The following is a 16,804-nucleotide window of genomic DNA, read 5'->3' as shown; positions in this document are numbered from 1 at the left end:
CAGACTTCCATCACTGGAGGGTGGTGTTTCCTGTTGCATGGAAACTATCAGCTGTTGTAAAAACTCTAGAAACAGTTCATCTTCACGACCTTTCTCGGTTTAAAAAAGTCAAAACCATCTCAAACATTTGTTGTTCATTTGCCACATCATTTTATTGTGTTTAAGGATCAGTTAAGGGAAAAGAAGGGACGTGAACTTTAAGAGGGAGGAGAGGGTGGAGGGTGATGGGTGGCAGAAGGGGCAAAAAGGGTAGAGGAGGAGAGACGGGTAGGGAGATGGAGGAAAAATATGAGGGCTTTAGAAAAAGATGAAGGATCTTCCTCCTCACCTCCTCTTCCTCTCTCTGTCCTTGTTTTCTTTTTTTCTCTCTTTAGATTCTCTCCCTCCTTCTTCTCTCTTTCTTTTTGCTCTTTCTTCTCTCTCTCTCTCTCCTCCTTCTCTTTCATCGCCTTCTTCTTTGTTTTCTTCTCCTCGCCTTCTCTCTGTCAGTTTTTAAGGCAAAGCCCTGAAAAGACAGAGTTGGGACATATTACATTATTACCTCCTCTAAAGACTCAATCTGAAACAAACCGTTACAGTTCAACAAGTTATGATTCCCATCAAGTGATGCGCTGATGTGACGTACCTGAAGCTCAACATGTTTCTAGATCAGGAGCTTGATCTCCTCGTGCAGTTCGCTCTCCTTGTTGTTCCACTCCTCCTGCTTGGTGACCCACTTCTCCTCAGAGTCTTTACTCTGTCTCTGCAGCTCCTTTCTTTGCTTGATGCTGTCTTCTTTTGCCGCTCGCTCAGATATGAGATGATCCTCCAGAGCTTTATGTTTCTTTGCCCATTCGTCCTCTTTCTGGCGGAAGTCTGTCGCTTTTCTTTTCAGCTTGGCCAAGTTCTGTTTTACCAGTGCCGCCATTTCAGTTCTGACACTGGTAACGGCAGCCTCCTTTTCCTGGGTGATGTCGCTCACCTTTTTCTCAAAGTCCTCCTGCTGAGTTTTAAACTTGGCCAACACCTCCTCCTGCCTTACAAAGGAGCGCTTCTCCTCGTTGAGCTGCTCGCGCTCTCCCTTCCACAGTGCTTTGACCTTCTCGGTCTCAACCTGCAGGACACGCAGACTTTCTCTCAAGGAGTGGACTTCTCTCTCCCGTCCATCTCCTTGCGCTCATTGTCAAACTGTTTTTGACGGGCTCTTTCAGACTCAACAGTCTTCAGCAAGGTATCCAAGCCCTGTCTGGCCATGAAGAGATTTGACACCAGACTGTCTGTCTGATTCAGCATCTTCTTTTTTTCTTACTCCCATCTGAGCTCCTTGTTGGCAAGCTGCTCCGTCAGAGCAGCGTTTTCTGCAGCCAGTTCCTTGTTCTCCTTTTTAGAGTCCAGAAGGGCTCGTCGCAGGGCGTGCAGCATTTTGCTGGGAACACGTCTGAATTTCTGAGCAGCGTCTTCAAGCTGCATTTGTTCAAGTAACTGAAAGAAAAAAACACATGCATCAGGTTAAAATACTGTCCGATTCTAACTGTGGAAACACTAAATCACAGGAGGCCTTTCTTCTTCGAACTCGTTCATACACTTGAATGATTTTACCGATTGAAATCTACTTTTCTAAACCACTCAAGTTAAAGTACAGCACTTCACTGAACCTGACTCGCATGGAAAAGTTAAAAATGTCAATTTAATTTTCAACAACCAGAACGCCGCTGTCACTATTAAATTTCAGTCAAAACATTTAGTTTCAGAATTATTTCAGTAAACTTTAAAACAGGCACTCAGCAGTAAAGTTAATTCTCCTCAGCAGCCAACTGTATAATAATCACAAAAACTCATGCAATACTAACTACATCAGCAAAGGTAAATGAATGACATTCAGTCTGAATCTGGGTTACCAATGTGGTGAGGTTATTTAACATTCATGTCCTGTTTGGAAAAAATAATCTTAACACTTGTATTTGTTTAACAATTCAGACATAAGCTTAAGAAATAAAAGAAAACTAGAGCGGCCTAATTAAGCGCAGCACTTTAAAATGGTTTCCTGCTCAGAAAAACCTCAGTCGTTGAGTTTTCTCTTTTCTCCATGTCGTTCTGGAGTTGGAGTATTGTTGTAGTTTTTTCTTGTAGTTGCAGGTGTTTTCTGCCGTTGTGGTTCAGTAGTTGTTGCTTTCTTTCCACTGAGAGATGTTTGACTTACGGAGGTCAGATTGTAACTGACCAGAATTCTACCAAGACAGTAATACAACAGAATATTTGCTGACATCGCAACTGTGGTCAGAATGTGATGCTGTCATAAATACTCAGGTGACATGGACAGACTTAAACCTCCTTACCTTATGTAACACTGACTGTATACTTTATACCATAATACTGGCTGTTTTAAGGCATTATTTGTCCACATTAGTCTCTCTGGAATCTCACTTACAAGGGAAACCTGGTTGGGACTGCAGCAGCTCACTTATTGCAAATACAAACGAATGTACCCACAAAACGGATCAAAAAAAAAAATCCCACAAGCTTCTCAGTGAATTTTAGAATTAATAATACTGAAAGACTTTTTGAAATCTGTTTTGAATGCGGACCCTGCCAATAAATCCATAAATAATGCAAATAAATCTGCATTAAAGTTTGATATAAAAAGGTGGTATTCCACAAACTGTGGTGGAGAGGTAACCAGATCATTTAATTAAGTAAAAGTAACAACACGGTTTAGAAATGTTGTTAATTAAACTTGAATTAAAAGTACATAAAAATGAATGATGAAAAATGTCCTTGTTACTGAAACCCATCATACATATCTGACATATCACCTACTTCAGAATAATATATTAACTAATTATATTGGGCCATCGCCATCTTGCTATTTTGGAGGCAGAAGTGACCATATTTGGACAACCTGGGTAGTGGTTAGCAATGAATCTGACTTTGATTGGGAACCTGAGGACACTAAGCTACACCCGCCCACCAATGGCAGAAACACGCCCCCAAATATATCACTTTGTGAAGCCTAACATCTAATTAATGATGGAATTATTTTCAGATCGATCGCCAGAAAAGTAAGAAGGGGTGGACTTTAGTGACACCATTATGACTTTAAAAAGATTATGACAACGTTACAGGTGTGAAACCAGCTGCAAAACCATCTCGGTGTCAATTCTATTTTATCATTTAAATTCTTATACGGTTTCCACAGTTAAGTGATTTCATGGACTATCAGGACATTTAAAAAAAAAAAAAAAAAATTTCAGATAGGATTTGATCTTTTTTTGGGGCTAAGTCATTGAATATTGGAGAATTTTGTTTTGCAAGTTTACATTTTAGTTGCCATTTATCCAAATATATATATTTTTAACCACGCTATTTCATGTATTTCTTGTATTGTGTGTGTTTTTCTTTTCCCCATTTCCGTACGTCAACAACTGGTAAGCATTTCAGTAAAAAAATATGAATTTTCTTGTACTGTCATAGGAAGGCAGTAAAGCTCAAAATTATCACTTAAAAGAGTGGGCTGAATGGGCTAAGTTCATGTATGTATTCAAGGTAGTAATATCCATAGAACTTCATGAATTGTTGTTCCCATTTGAAAAAAATAAATAAAACACAACGTTTTTTGCACAAGGATTGGTGCATAGGCCTCGTGTGATCATAATTGTGCAGCAGGTTTAAGCAGTGAAACGTTTTGTATTGAAAACGCCTGTGAGCTTGTAAATTGATGGGAATAAAATAATGTGGCTGTTTATTGTCTGCTCTGCACAATGGCCTGTTCTTGTGATCATCACAGATCATTGAAAGTCAGGGAATTTGACATTTGACTTTGAATGGGACCTCGTTCTTATCTTGCACTGTCTGAATGATGTCAGTGAGACGGACTTTCTCTGCTGGGACAAGTCCACCATTTTGAATTTAGTCGCCATTTTTGGCGATTCGCACATGTTGTTCTTTAACAAACTCCTCTTCAGGATTTTGTCAGACCCACTTACATTCGTCGATAGGTGGCAGCCATTTTGAGCGTCTCGCCATGAAACTACAAATGGTGTAACTCTTCTGTACATGGAGACGGTCTCCAAACATTATGATAACAGTCCCGCCCTGAAGACACGTGTGGTAATATTCACTCATAGTCATAGCGCCCCCTGCTGGCAACTGGAAATGACACTTTTCATACTTTCACATGTTACGTCGAGCTGGTTGATCACATGAACAATGTGAATAAATGATCAATTTCTCCAAATGTTTCAACACTACTAAAAGTTGAATCACCATCAACAGGCCAAGGTGGAATCTGAACCATTAATAGCAACCTTGGTGAAGTAGAATATTTTACCTGTTGAGTTAACCAGACTGTCGGTTGAGTCTCTGGAAAGCTCTGAATTAACTCTGTGAAACTCTTTCTCCTGCCGGGACTCATTCTCTGGCGCCTAAGATAGTCCAGCAGTCTACGATGCTGCTTCAGAGCTGAAAACGACCTCATGAAGACATGGGTTCGAGCCCCACTCAGGTATTACACATGGTTCACGGAGAGCAAGTCCCTGTAAGGTTACGCCACATGGTTCACGGGGGGTGAGTACCTCCAAGGCAAATCCTTGTGAAGGTAAGCTACACGGTTCACAGAGTACTCACAGTTTCAGGATTCGGGTTTGTGTTGTACATGCAGTCATACTAAAGCTCAACAACAATACAAAAACCTTAATACAAAATTAAAAAAAAAAAAATCCCATTAATACATTTTAATGCTATAGTATGACTTTTTTTTTTTTCATATTTCGGACATGCTGAAGTATGACACAGTAGTTCAGTGGTTAGAGCAGTTGCCCCACAGTGAGAAGTAACTGGGTTCAATCACCACTTGAGGCATACATGTCAGTTCAGAAAAAGGTCATACTCTAAAAAGTAATAAAAAACAAAGTCATTTTTGTATATAGTATATTGTATACAGTATATAGTATAGCCAGGGCGACGCAGCTAAGTTTGATGTTTCGCCGTGACAGTTTAAGGTCAAGCGATGCTCCAAACCTCATGAAACTTTGCACATGCGTCAGGCACCAACTTTCATGAGTTTTTGAAGCCGCTAAAAAAAGCAATTTTTTTTTTAAAAGATGAATAAGGAACGAGATCGAGAAAAAAAATTAAAATTGCCAGCGGGAATATGCGGACCCTCGCATGCTGCATGTCGGGGAGTCGGTGGCCCCGACCCGCTGGGGCCCCGACCCGCTGGATCCCCGACGTGCAGCATGCGAGGGCCCGCATATCACTGCTTGCAGTTTTAATTTCTGTGTTATTTCTAAAGGATAAGTAAGCAAGCAGACATTTGACTGACTCTTTTCATGAACAAATGACAGTTAAAGGTTTGTAGTTCCACAGTTCCTGAAATTGTACAACACATACATTAAAGTCAAATAATCAACACGTGTTGTTTTCTCAGGTACCCAACGGCATGTTTATTCCAGACTTTAATGTATGTGTTGTACAATTTCAGGAACTGTGGGGGAAAAAAAAAGAAACAATGATCTAATCTAATTAATTAAAAAAAAAAAGTGTATGAGTAAAAATGAGAGAAACAAGCCAAAGAATTGTGTTCTAATCATAAATAGTTTTTCCTCTGATAAGCTTGTACCATGAATGAATGAGCCGCACATTCCCCAGACACCTAGGCTACATATCAGTGCTGTATGATCTTCCAGATAACAACTTTGATTACAATATATGTCTTTGCAATTTAATTTAGATTTCAGTCTGTATGCTAATGCGGTGACACAAAACAGTATCATAGTCGATGATTAATGAAGTAAATAGTTGATATTTGCCATGGTTAAGTCACATATTAAGATCTATCCATTTTCTGTCTGTGTATCTAGGTAAGAAACATGCAAAAGGGCAGGTAGAGCAGCAAACAACAAATTATGGTATGACAATATCGTTAGTATAGTAGTACAATGTCAATAATAACAATATGAGATAAATATAAAACTGGCTTACATGTAGTCTTGTCCTGTCTTCTGAGAGTTAATTCGCACAGTTCAGTATAGCCTGGATCAAAAATGATCAGGCGCTTTCTGTGTGGTGGGCGGAGACGAGCTCCTCAAACCACACCCACCTCATGTACAGAGAAATATAGTGCTGATAAGAATGACTAAACCAGTGACCTAAACATTTGTTCTTAATGTTTGAAATATCAGAGGAGAACAGATTTATTGAGGAATACACAGTAACAGCAGGCTTTGACTTTGGTCCTTCTTTAACATTACAAAGATCAACTAAGCGACTTCTTTGCTTCACTGAAATGTTTCATTTTACAATGACACAACTGGACAGGGGTGATTCCCCCACTGACCACAGGGGGCAGACATAAGCTCTGCACAGCTTTGCAAACGGCCATTTCTGGCCTGATTTAATGTGCTTTGATGAAGAAGGTGGACTCCCGAGTGGTTTCCTGCTCTGTACAGTCCGAGCAGACGGAGCTTCTGGTGGTGAAACTGAAAGGCACTCAAAGAGTTGTAGGCACCTAAAAACACCAGTGCATGTATTTCCATTGTAAATCCATTTCATATAGAAACCATGATGGACATGTTTTTAAGGAATCTGTGGTAATATTTCCACGGCTGGTTACTAATATAACCACAGTTCAACCCCGTCTTACTTTACCATCCCTCTTGCTACCACCTTCACCTCCACCTGCTGAAGCTCCCACAGAAAACAGGCTTGACTCACATGCCTTTGAAAAAGGATTGTGTTTTATTTACAGTGATTTCATCAGAATTACAATACAAATCATTTATAGACCGAGTCTCCACAGGCAGAGAATTCAAACAGAGCTTGAGGAGGACACTCGGAGGCTGTGTGTGTATGCGTGTGTTTGTCTGACAGCGGTGTGTGTGGCAGCTTTGGCAGAGGGAAAGTCCTTGGATGTATCAGCAGCCTCCTCCTCTTGCTCCTCTTCATCCTCCTGCTCAGTGACTCTCACCTTTCTTTCCTACAACCTGCGCGGCGACAAAACAAACGTCATCATCCATGAGTACGACAGACAAAACAAACCTGAACGTTAATGAAGGCCGGTCGCTGCAGCTGCTTCATACCCTTTTGAAGTCGTTCATGTTGGTGGCCTGCACTGGAGTTCCTATGAATGTCAGGTAGTTGATTTTTGTCGTCTCTTCATCTCCTTGGTTCGACTTGACAAACAACTGGGAAGAAGAGGGAAAAAAAGAAGCCATCAACAATCAAACTAAAGCAGTTAAAACAGCTCAGCAGGCACCGTTTTAGGAAGAACAGACGTATAGCAGAGACTGATCAAGTGTCTCTGGGTTGATCTTTCGCACTCATCGATATCTTCACACTAAACTGCTCAACTGATGAGTCTGAAAAATGGCTCAAAATATGTTTCACTTAAGAAAATAAGACATAAAAGTTTTAAGAGTGTGTGAGTGAATCAGCTGCACAGGGTCATGCCATGCACATTTATTTTTTTACTTTTTTAACAAAAAATGGACGTGATTATTCCTTGCTGGGTTGAGCCCCAAATCCAGAGTAAATTTGTAAAACCTTCTGGACCCAAACTCGAGGTTTAATACATGCTTCTGACCACTGTTTCCACTGTTAAGGACTGTTTGATGATACGTTCCATGATGAGTGTAAAAAACTCAACCGCTGCCTCCACTGTTGGAAACCTTGTGTGAGATTGGATCCTCGGGAGGGACGCTGTGTCTGGGATTGGTTGTTACACTGTCGGAGGGTTGAGGTTAGAATTAATATTAAACAATCAATCACGGCAGCGTGGACTTTAGAGCGTGCATCCCTTCCGGCTGATTCAATCTAGCACAGACCTCGACCTACATTTAGAAACTAATGCTGGACTTTAACATCATCGGACTGGCCACGCCCCCTGGTCACTGACTCCTCTGCCCCTCAGAGCAGCTGAGCAAACCTTAATGTGAACAGGGTTTCCAGGCTGCAATCACTGCGAATCCTCAAACTGTGAGTAGTAGGCGGGTGAAACCAGGCTACTATGAAACACCAGTTTTACACTGTGGGCGTTTGAGAATGTGTTTGGACTCTTTATCAGTATGACTCAACTATGTGAGACAGAAGATGCAGAACTACAAAGGCACTGCAACAGACTGAGACACGCTGGACACGTGTGAATCTCAGGACAAATGCACAGGACCTGTGAGATAATCCACTCCAACTCAAACAACTACTGCGCATCAAACCCTCCTTGTCTTCAAAGCCAGTAGACAAACATTACCTAACTGTGTGGAAGCCATAAACTATATATATAAAATTGGATGCAGCTTCAGGGTGTGACAAGTGAGGCCAATGCATTAGTGGATTAAAATGCAAAACCACCGAGCTTTGCAAGGGTTGGCTCCTAAAAACCTCCACAGACTCCCATTTAACTTCTATTATGAAACACAGTCAATAGTGTCATTCACTAAAGTCCCTCCAAACATAATACAAATATTAGATATTAGGAGTCAAAAAGCAGTATATTTGGCGTTGTGTCTGTTTGATTGACAGGACTGTGGTGCAGTCGGGTTTCTGCTGTAGGTGGGAAGATGTCAGATTTCAGCTAGAAAACTCCAGTCTTAAATAAAATGTACTGAGAAGCAACTGATGAACGCATTTCAGTACATTTCAAATTGAAACATAACATGTCTCAGGTCTACCTGTGCCGGGTTCCGGCAGTAACTTCGCTGATCCGGTTCTTACCGTTACACTCTGTACGTTCTGAAACTTGACGTAACGCAGAGGAATCAAGCCGTCCTCTTTGTAGTCTTCCTCTGACAGCTCCAGAGTCTGAGTGGCTTCGCTTCGCTCCGCGTCGTCAAAACCCATCGACCGAGGGAGGTTGATGAACACCTTCACCACCTTAGGGGCTTGGGCTGATGGAGAGAGGGATGGCGAAAAGAACCAAATGAGACGAGGTGGTTGCGGTGCAGAACAGTTATAAGGAAACTGAAAAGGATTTTCATTGTATCACCTCCGTATAACAGATTCAGATTAATGTAAGCAGTAGAGGTGGGCGATACGGCCCTGAAATGATATCAAGATATTTTAGGGTATTTCTGCAATAACCAAAGAGAAAATACTGTAAAATACTTTATTCATAATTTGAAGAAAGTATTGCATTTCTGTGTATGTTGCCTGGGCCAGACATTAATATCCTGGTTGCAGGATGTACAACATGCTGCGGTGAGGTTCCTGACTCAAGTGTGAGCACAATTCTCCTCTTGTGGCATCCTTACATTGGCTGCTTGTTCAGTATAGGGTACATTTAAAAAAAAAAAATTGTCGGTGTATAAGTGGTTAAATGTGACGCTCCGTCCTTTCTGTCTGAACAGATACCCCACATGTCATGCGCAGGCGTCTGAACCAGCGCTTTTTTGTGTTTCTTGGGACCGACCAGGTTTTCTCAGTGATGGCTCCTAAACTCCTCCTCCAACTGAAATCAAATCTCGATTCAAATCATATTTAAATTTTCCGATATTTCCCTTTGATTGTATTTTCTGAGCATTATGTAGTGCTCGGGTATTTTTCTTGTGTTGCTCCTGCTTCATATTGCATTTAATGTATTTCTTTTGGCTTTGTTGCTTATTGTGTTTTGAAAGGCTCTTTGATTGTTGTGCTGCACTTTGAACAACTTTTGTTTCATTTAAATGTGCTATATAACTAAAATTACTTTTATATCAGCATAAACGAAGCTGTTTGCCTTCAAACATTCAGTAGAAACTAACATATTTATGTGGTTTGTTGTAAATCTGATCTGTAGTAAAGAAACCCCTCCCACACTTCTGAAGTCACTGCCCTGTTCGGAACGAACTCCTCCTCCGTGGAGCTGCTTCAGCCATGCTTGCTGTTGCTGTGTTAAAGTTACGCACGTACCTTACATCATACCGTAAGGGCACGATGTCACTATGTCAACAAGTTGCAATATTGCCACTATCATGACATGAATCACAAATGACAACGATATCGCCATGAACAATACGATTTGGCACAACCCGAGTGAGCAGCACAATAAAACTCACCAAAGTCTGTCGACTGGAGCTTCATAGAGAAGAGCTTCACAGGCTGGTTGAAGGCGATCGTTATCAACAACTGGATAAGATTTAAAAAGAAGCAACACGTCAGAAAACGGAACACTCCACATACAACAAAATTCAACTCTTAAAAAAGGTAAACCAAGAAGGACAATCAATTTCACTGGGACTAAAAAGTGTTACTCCTGAGGGGACAGAGGAAAGAAAATGATCATCTCTTTCACCATCAACTATGGAGGTTGCATAGTAACATCACATATAAAGTTTAAATAAGGCTAAGTGTAATATATAATGTAAGATTTGAGCAGATGCACATGAAGTGACTAAGAATGAAAATAGAGATCAGCAATCAGTTTTCTTGGTTTATCTGTTGATATGTTTCATTTAAAATCAAGTGACATTCGGTCTTTTCCACTAAGAGAACAACGACCTGAAACCTGCAGCTTCTCAAACGTGTAATAACCCCGAAGTACTCGCTTAACAGGGAAGTTTTGGATATTATTCAGAATAGCTCCTGCCTAGACAAAGAAACAGTATATGCAAGGCACTGATGTTATCTGATGCGGGTTTAAAGCAGTCGTTGTGGATTCTTACATCTGCCCATTTGTTGCACAAATAAAAAGACAAACTCCTACATATCGTGCATGAACTGGCAGCTCGCACCTGTTCATCACAGTCTGACTCCATGTAGGACGAGTCTTTGATTAAGCAGTTGTCGAAGCCGCAGTCGTCGCTCTCGTTGAGGCACTCGCAGCCGGCTTTGCTGACAAAAGGCATGAGGTCCATCTGAAAAATACAGCAGACAAAGAGAAACTCAACTTCTGGTTCTGTCACCTTTTTTCAACATTAGATCGTTTCCAACTATATAAACCATAATATGCATTTATTTTTGTTTTCCGGTGAATTTTTTCTCCTCTGACGTACCGTTGAATCCCTACACTGGAGTTACATCTAGATAACTTTAATGTTTTATTCAAAGTGTCTTGTTACTGGATAAGAGACCACTGCTGTGGAATCACTGTGCTTTCATTCATTCAGGAGCGATGATCACAGAGAGCAGAAGCTTTGCTGTGTCATCACTTTGTTTGTTCCTGAAAAGGAGAGGACTACTGAGTCTTTCCTTGACTTCCTGAATGCAGTCTTCACTCCCAAACATTAAGTGTAAAATCACAAGCAGCCAATCAGGTTCCTGCCACCCCACATGGTATCTCCCGTTGATTGATCATAATCATAAATCATAATTGTTAAATTTTTTGAGGAAGTTAAAGGAGCCTGCGTTAGTACAGTGACGCCCATTAATGCAGGTGTATAAATCCACCTTTACTCTCAACAAGGCTGAAGATGTTCAGCTGCTTTTCAACGAGTAATACATCAAAAATGCAAACATCATTTACATATTTAAACATTGCTGATGGCCATCTGATAAAACCTGACAGTAAATCCCGCACACATCTCATCAAAACCCTCCAACAGAACGATGACTGGTGTCGGGGACGTCCACTCACGTATCCCTTTGGAATGTCGGAGTCCTCATTGTTTCCCGGGTCGTTCTCTGTGTGCTGTTTAATCTTCTCTTCCAGACCCGCAGCGTCTGCCCCCTGGTACTGATCCACCCGGACCCGGTTCCTGAAGAACAAGAACGTCGGTGTGGCTGAGATGTTGTTGGCTGCCGCTGTCGCCTGAGTGAAAGAGAGAAATGGTTTTGTAAGAACTATCACTGTATTATCATTAGAGTTTACACCAATAACATGAAATCCTTGTATTATTGATTGTAGTTCTTCACCAGCGCCTCTCTGCCTGGTGAGTTGCCTATTTCATGAAGTTCCCTCTCTGGTGCTCTGACTCAGTCTGCCGAGCCTCACATGTGTTTGGTCCACAGCTTCCGCAAAACCAACTTACCAAACACATTTGTTATTTCAGAAGTGAACGTGCTGTTCAGATTTCAATACCAAATGATGGCTGGCACCTGACAAACATCCTGGTACTGTATGATTTCAATTTAAAAGATAAGGTATGCAATAGTCTGTATTTTCTATTATTGTTACAAACCTAAACAAATTATGTATCCACAATTTAATAATTTAATGCTCACAGTAAATTTGTTTTGATTTCACAAGAAGTGAGTGAGGTTTGTTGGATATGGTTTTTACCCTTGCGGCTTCACGATGGAAATCAGCAAGTAAAAATAATAATAAAAGCTTAAAGATTAAATCGTTGAAACAAAGTTATCTGGCCTGATTCTCGCATTGGTTTGACACTGCTTGAATAGTCCAAAGATCATCATATAATAAACCTTAATATTGGTGGCACAACTAGATTTTTTTTTTTTTAAATGGTTGAACAATAAGTAATTGTTCTCTCTCTCTATCTGCTCTGTGTGTTTTGGGACTTGATGTAAACCATGAGGGGGATGTGGTGGATCACTTACCTGACAAACATGAACGTCGACTTCGAGGAAGACGACCTGTGGGTACTTGTTACTCAACATGTTGAAAGCTGGAGCTATTCTGACGCAGGGTCGACACCTGAGGAGGCAGCGGGGAGGACGTTAGGTTAAGGATCTGCTCTCATCTTTTAAGGAGTGCAGAAATAATTCAGTTTATCAACTGCCTCTGTTATACATCATGGTAAAGTGAATTATTTGAAGAACCGGTTTCTGCTGTTTTGATTTGCACTAGACAGTGCTCTCGTGGATTGGATATATATCGGAGACATTATTTCTAAATTAAAGATATCTTTAGTATTTCCTTGCAGACATGTCTTGTTGCTTATTGGCTGACATGTTCACTGATATAATACAGCAAAAACATAATATCGATCCCCAAAAAATGAATCCGATGAACTTAGCACTGATTTGTCGTACTTCCTAAGAGCTATTGATTAATTGTGTACTCTATCACTACTATATCATCCCCACTGTTGGTAAATATATAAAGCAGGTTCTGATTCTGAGTTTTTGATAGCGTGAGGTCGTAAATAAGCTTAAATCAGGCTCTGAAATAAAGGCATTCTTCATAAACACCCAAAGCTTACCAGAGGTCCAAATTACATTTGAGGGTTGTTTAATGTCATCACTTACAAATATTTGATAATATTTATGGCATGCTAATGGGACAACCCAGTTCAACTTTTCATTTCAGCAACTTTGAGCAGAGTATATCTTACATGTTTAAAGCTGCCATTGATTCTCTGTCATGTTATCAACTCAACAGATCGACCAGAGTACAAAGACACGACGTCCAGGCACCCGGGGAGCAAAAGATTCACCTTTGAGCATTATGTTAGCGGTAATAGTGCTACTTTTTCTTGGAGACAACACCAGAGATGGTATCCTGTTCTTCTTTTAATCAGCCGACACGTCATTAAATCCTGCGACACCTCAGCAGCCCAGTGACTGTAATACTGCTCTGTCATTGTAAGCTAGCGAGCTAACAGCTGCTAACGATAGCACGCCATTAGCCCCGTTAAGGTAATTTAAGTTCTCCTTGACAGATAAACATCATTATTCTGCTCGTCACTTTTTCAAAACAGCTTAACGACAAGATTTGAATGTTTCCACTCGTACGCTGAGAAAAGAAACTACAGGCCTGGTCAGCCTCGCGGCCGGTTCGGTCATCTTACCCAGCCATTGTGAACTTCACCACGGCGAGCCTGGAGCCGGCGGCCGCTAGCTCCGGTTGGAAGTCCGGGTCGCTCCCGATCACTTTAACACCGACCATGGTGCAGTTGGCGGCTGTAATGGGAGTTGCTTACCCGGGTAATTTTCTGGGTAAGAACCGAGGCAACCGAACAAATATAAAGTGTTTTGTTTTTAGCTTTCTGTCAGTATATTAGCCGACTAGCTATCCGTTTCTGTGCCACACTCGTTACAGTAAGCTGCTTCCGGATGTGGATTCCTGATTGGCCGACACACAACAGGAAGGGCGTGGCTTCCTTCTTCTTTTTAGTTTTATGGCGGATGTCATCCAGCGAAAGGTGCATTACCACCACCTACTGTTTTGGAGTGTGGACCACAGTAACCTTTCCCTTTACAAAAAATAAAAATAAAAAAATATAGGAGTTGTATCAGTTCGGTGACCTAAATTCGTTTACTCAATCCTGTTTCTTTCAAGTATTGTAGTACATTTCCTGCCCCCAAGGTTAAGGCATCTTTTAGATTTATTTCCTCAACTCCCAGCTTCCTCTTCAGCCTGTCTCGCTCGAGTGTGGATTTCTGGCAATGACAAATGATATGATCTACAGATTTTGCTATTTTGCAGAACTCACATAGTCCTATTGGTGTTTATTTATTAGTTGCATTGTTTTGTTCATGTGTCCAATCCTCAGTCTGTTTAATATGTTTTCTTCTGTGGTGCTTCTTCTGGATGTCCTTCCTTTGCCAACTTTTTTCTGAATAGCATAAAGATGTCTTCCTGTGTCTCCTGAGTCCCAACTGTGCTGCCATTCATTAATAATGTTTCTTTTGATTATTGATTTAGTTTCTGCTTTGCTGAATAAAATGTCTGTCTTGTGCTGACATTACAAAGCTTGTTTTGCTAATTTATCTGCTCTTCCGTTCCCTTCTGCGTGCTGGTACCCACATAAATGATACAAAAATACCCATATTTTTAAGTCGGAACAGTGTTTCGTATATTTCATTGATTAAATCCTGCCTGCTGTGAGATGTGAATGATTGTAATGACAATAATGCTGAACTGGAATCTGAACAGATGATGACCTTTCTGATCTGAACCTCCTCCACCCGCTGCAGTGCTGTTAAAATGGCCGACGTCTCAACTGTATAAACAGACAGATGGTCTGATGTTCTCCTTTTGACTTCATATTGCAAGGTTGGTATGGTGACCGCAAAACCGGTTCCCCCTGTGTTAGGATCTTTAGATCCATCTTTGTATGCCGGGGCAAATGATTGATATGTTGTCTGTAGTCTGTCCTCCACCACTCCTGCAATATTGTCAATATCTTTAAGTGCTTGGGTTTTGTCCAATAAATAATGATCAGCTGACACTGAGGGAAATAGCCAAGGTGGTGTTGCTGATAGCGGTACTGTAGGAGTGAATGTTATCTAATCTAATGACATATCAGTTGCAAATTTTTCACTGCTCCATGCAAAACAGTCCTATTTGGCCTTTTCACTCTCCCAACATGGCAGAAGCACCTTTGTGGTTGGATGATTATCTCTGGAATGTCCTTGAAGATTGGCCCAGTAGTTCATAGTTAAGAGCTTGTGTCTCAAATGCAGCGGCGCCCTCACCCACCTCCACCTGAAGAACAGACACAGGACTTGTTTTAAAAGCACCACAACAGAGCCTTACAGCTTGGGATTGCACCACTTCCAGCTTCTTTAATGAAGTTTTAGCAGCTGATCCAAATACAAGACAACCATAATTGGGAACTGATCTCATCAGAGCGATATAAATATTTTAAATTGCAGACCTGCTGGCTCCCCATTCTGACCTTGTTAGACACCTCATTACATTTAAAATATTTTTACATTTCATAACTATCCTCTGAATATGATCATTTCATGTTAATCTATCATCGAACCACACACCTAGAAACCTAAAAACGTTTACTTGTTCAATCTTTTGTCCGTACATCTTTATCTGAGCATCAACTCTTCTCTTTCTAGTAAACATGATTGTTTTAGTTTTTCTCACAAAAAACTTGAATCCCAATGAATAAGACCATCTTTCTACCACATTCTACCTCTTGTACTTTCCCTTTAATATGGTTTATGTTCTTTGGCCTCTTCCACAGTGCTCCATCATCAGCAAATAGGGATCGTCCAATATCACCCTGAACTTGAAGGAAAACATATAATTTATCATGATGGAGAACAGTATCGGACTAATTACACTACCCTGAGGTGTACCACTCTCTACCGGGTATCTTCTAGATAGTGCCGTCCCAATTCTGACTTGCATAAATCTGTTAAATAAAAAGTCTTTAATCCAATTATATGCTCTGCCACCTATTCCTATCATATTTAATTTAATCAACAACACCACCTTCCAAACCATGTCATATGCCTTTTCCCCATCAAAAAACACAGCCATCACTGACTCTTTATTTACCTGGGCTTTTTGGATTTTTGTTTCTAAACAAATAATTGGGTCTGTAGTTCCTCCACCGAAATCCACTTTGATGAGGTCTTATCATTCCCCTTGTCTCCATATAAAATGTTAATCTGTCTGTAATCATTCTTTCCATACTCTTACCTACATGAGATGTTAGTGCGATGGGTCTATAATTTATTGGGTTTGATGAGTCTCTGCCTGGTTTCCTGATTGGGATAATCACAGCTTCTTTCCAAGAACTAGGTAGTCTCCTCACTTCCTAAACCTTATTATAAAAAAAACAACAATTTCATCATTGCTAAACTACCTAAATGCTTCAGCATTATATAACAAATTTCATCCTTCTCTGGCGATGTCAGTCCATCTCTTTTTATTGCTCTTTTCAACTCTTCCAAAGTAAATGGGGCATCAATTGGACTGTCAGTATTGTCTCTTCTTTCAAGAATATCTGGATGGGCTGACTGTGTCCTTTCCCTTCCTCTCTTACCTTCTACTGTCAGGTTGGCAGAGCTGTGGATTTCTGATAATGCTTTTACCATCATCTCTGCCTTCTCCCCATCTGACGCTGCTGTTTCCTCCCCCCTCTTGAATAGTGGATACTGCCGTACTCTTCTAATTCCTCTCATGCTTCTAATCATTTTATTTTATTGTATGGAATGTGCATTTTTTTAAATTATATTTTTGCTCTGTACATGCTGCTGTAACATCAAA

At 40.7% G+C, this 16,804-nt stretch overlaps 1 protein-coding gene across 1 annotated transcript; it reads right to left on the bottom strand.

Moving 5' to 3' along the window:
• Window positions 1-6,691: 6,691 nt before the first annotated feature.
• Window positions 6,692-13,916, bottom strand: txnl1 (thioredoxin-like 1). The gene is made up of 8 exons (XM_069160725.1): window positions 13,638-13,916; window positions 12,445-12,541; window positions 11,522-11,695; window positions 10,680-10,802; window positions 10,005-10,074; window positions 8,686-8,858; window positions 7,056-7,160; window positions 6,692-6,959 (listed from the first exon to the last, which is right to left on the bottom strand). Exons 1-8 carry the CDS (start codon window positions 13,733-13,735, stop codon window positions 6,930-6,932), a joined length of 870 nt encoding a protein of 289 aa, XP_069016826.1. The 5' UTR covers window positions 13,736-13,916; the 3' UTR covers window positions 6,692-6,929.
• Window positions 13,917-16,804: the final 2,888 nt, after the last annotated feature.

This window comes from Embiotoca jacksoni, unplaced genomic scaffold, assembly GCF_022577435.1.
Source record: "Embiotoca jacksoni isolate LCO1_2020_lvr unplaced genomic scaffold, fEmbJac1.0.p SCAF_10, whole genome shotgun sequence".
Lineage (NCBI taxonomy): Eukaryota > Metazoa > Chordata > Actinopteri > Embiotocidae > Embiotoca > Embiotoca jacksoni.
The sequence above is the reverse complement of the archived record's forward strand: the minus strand, read 5'-3'. Positions and strand labels throughout refer to the sequence as shown.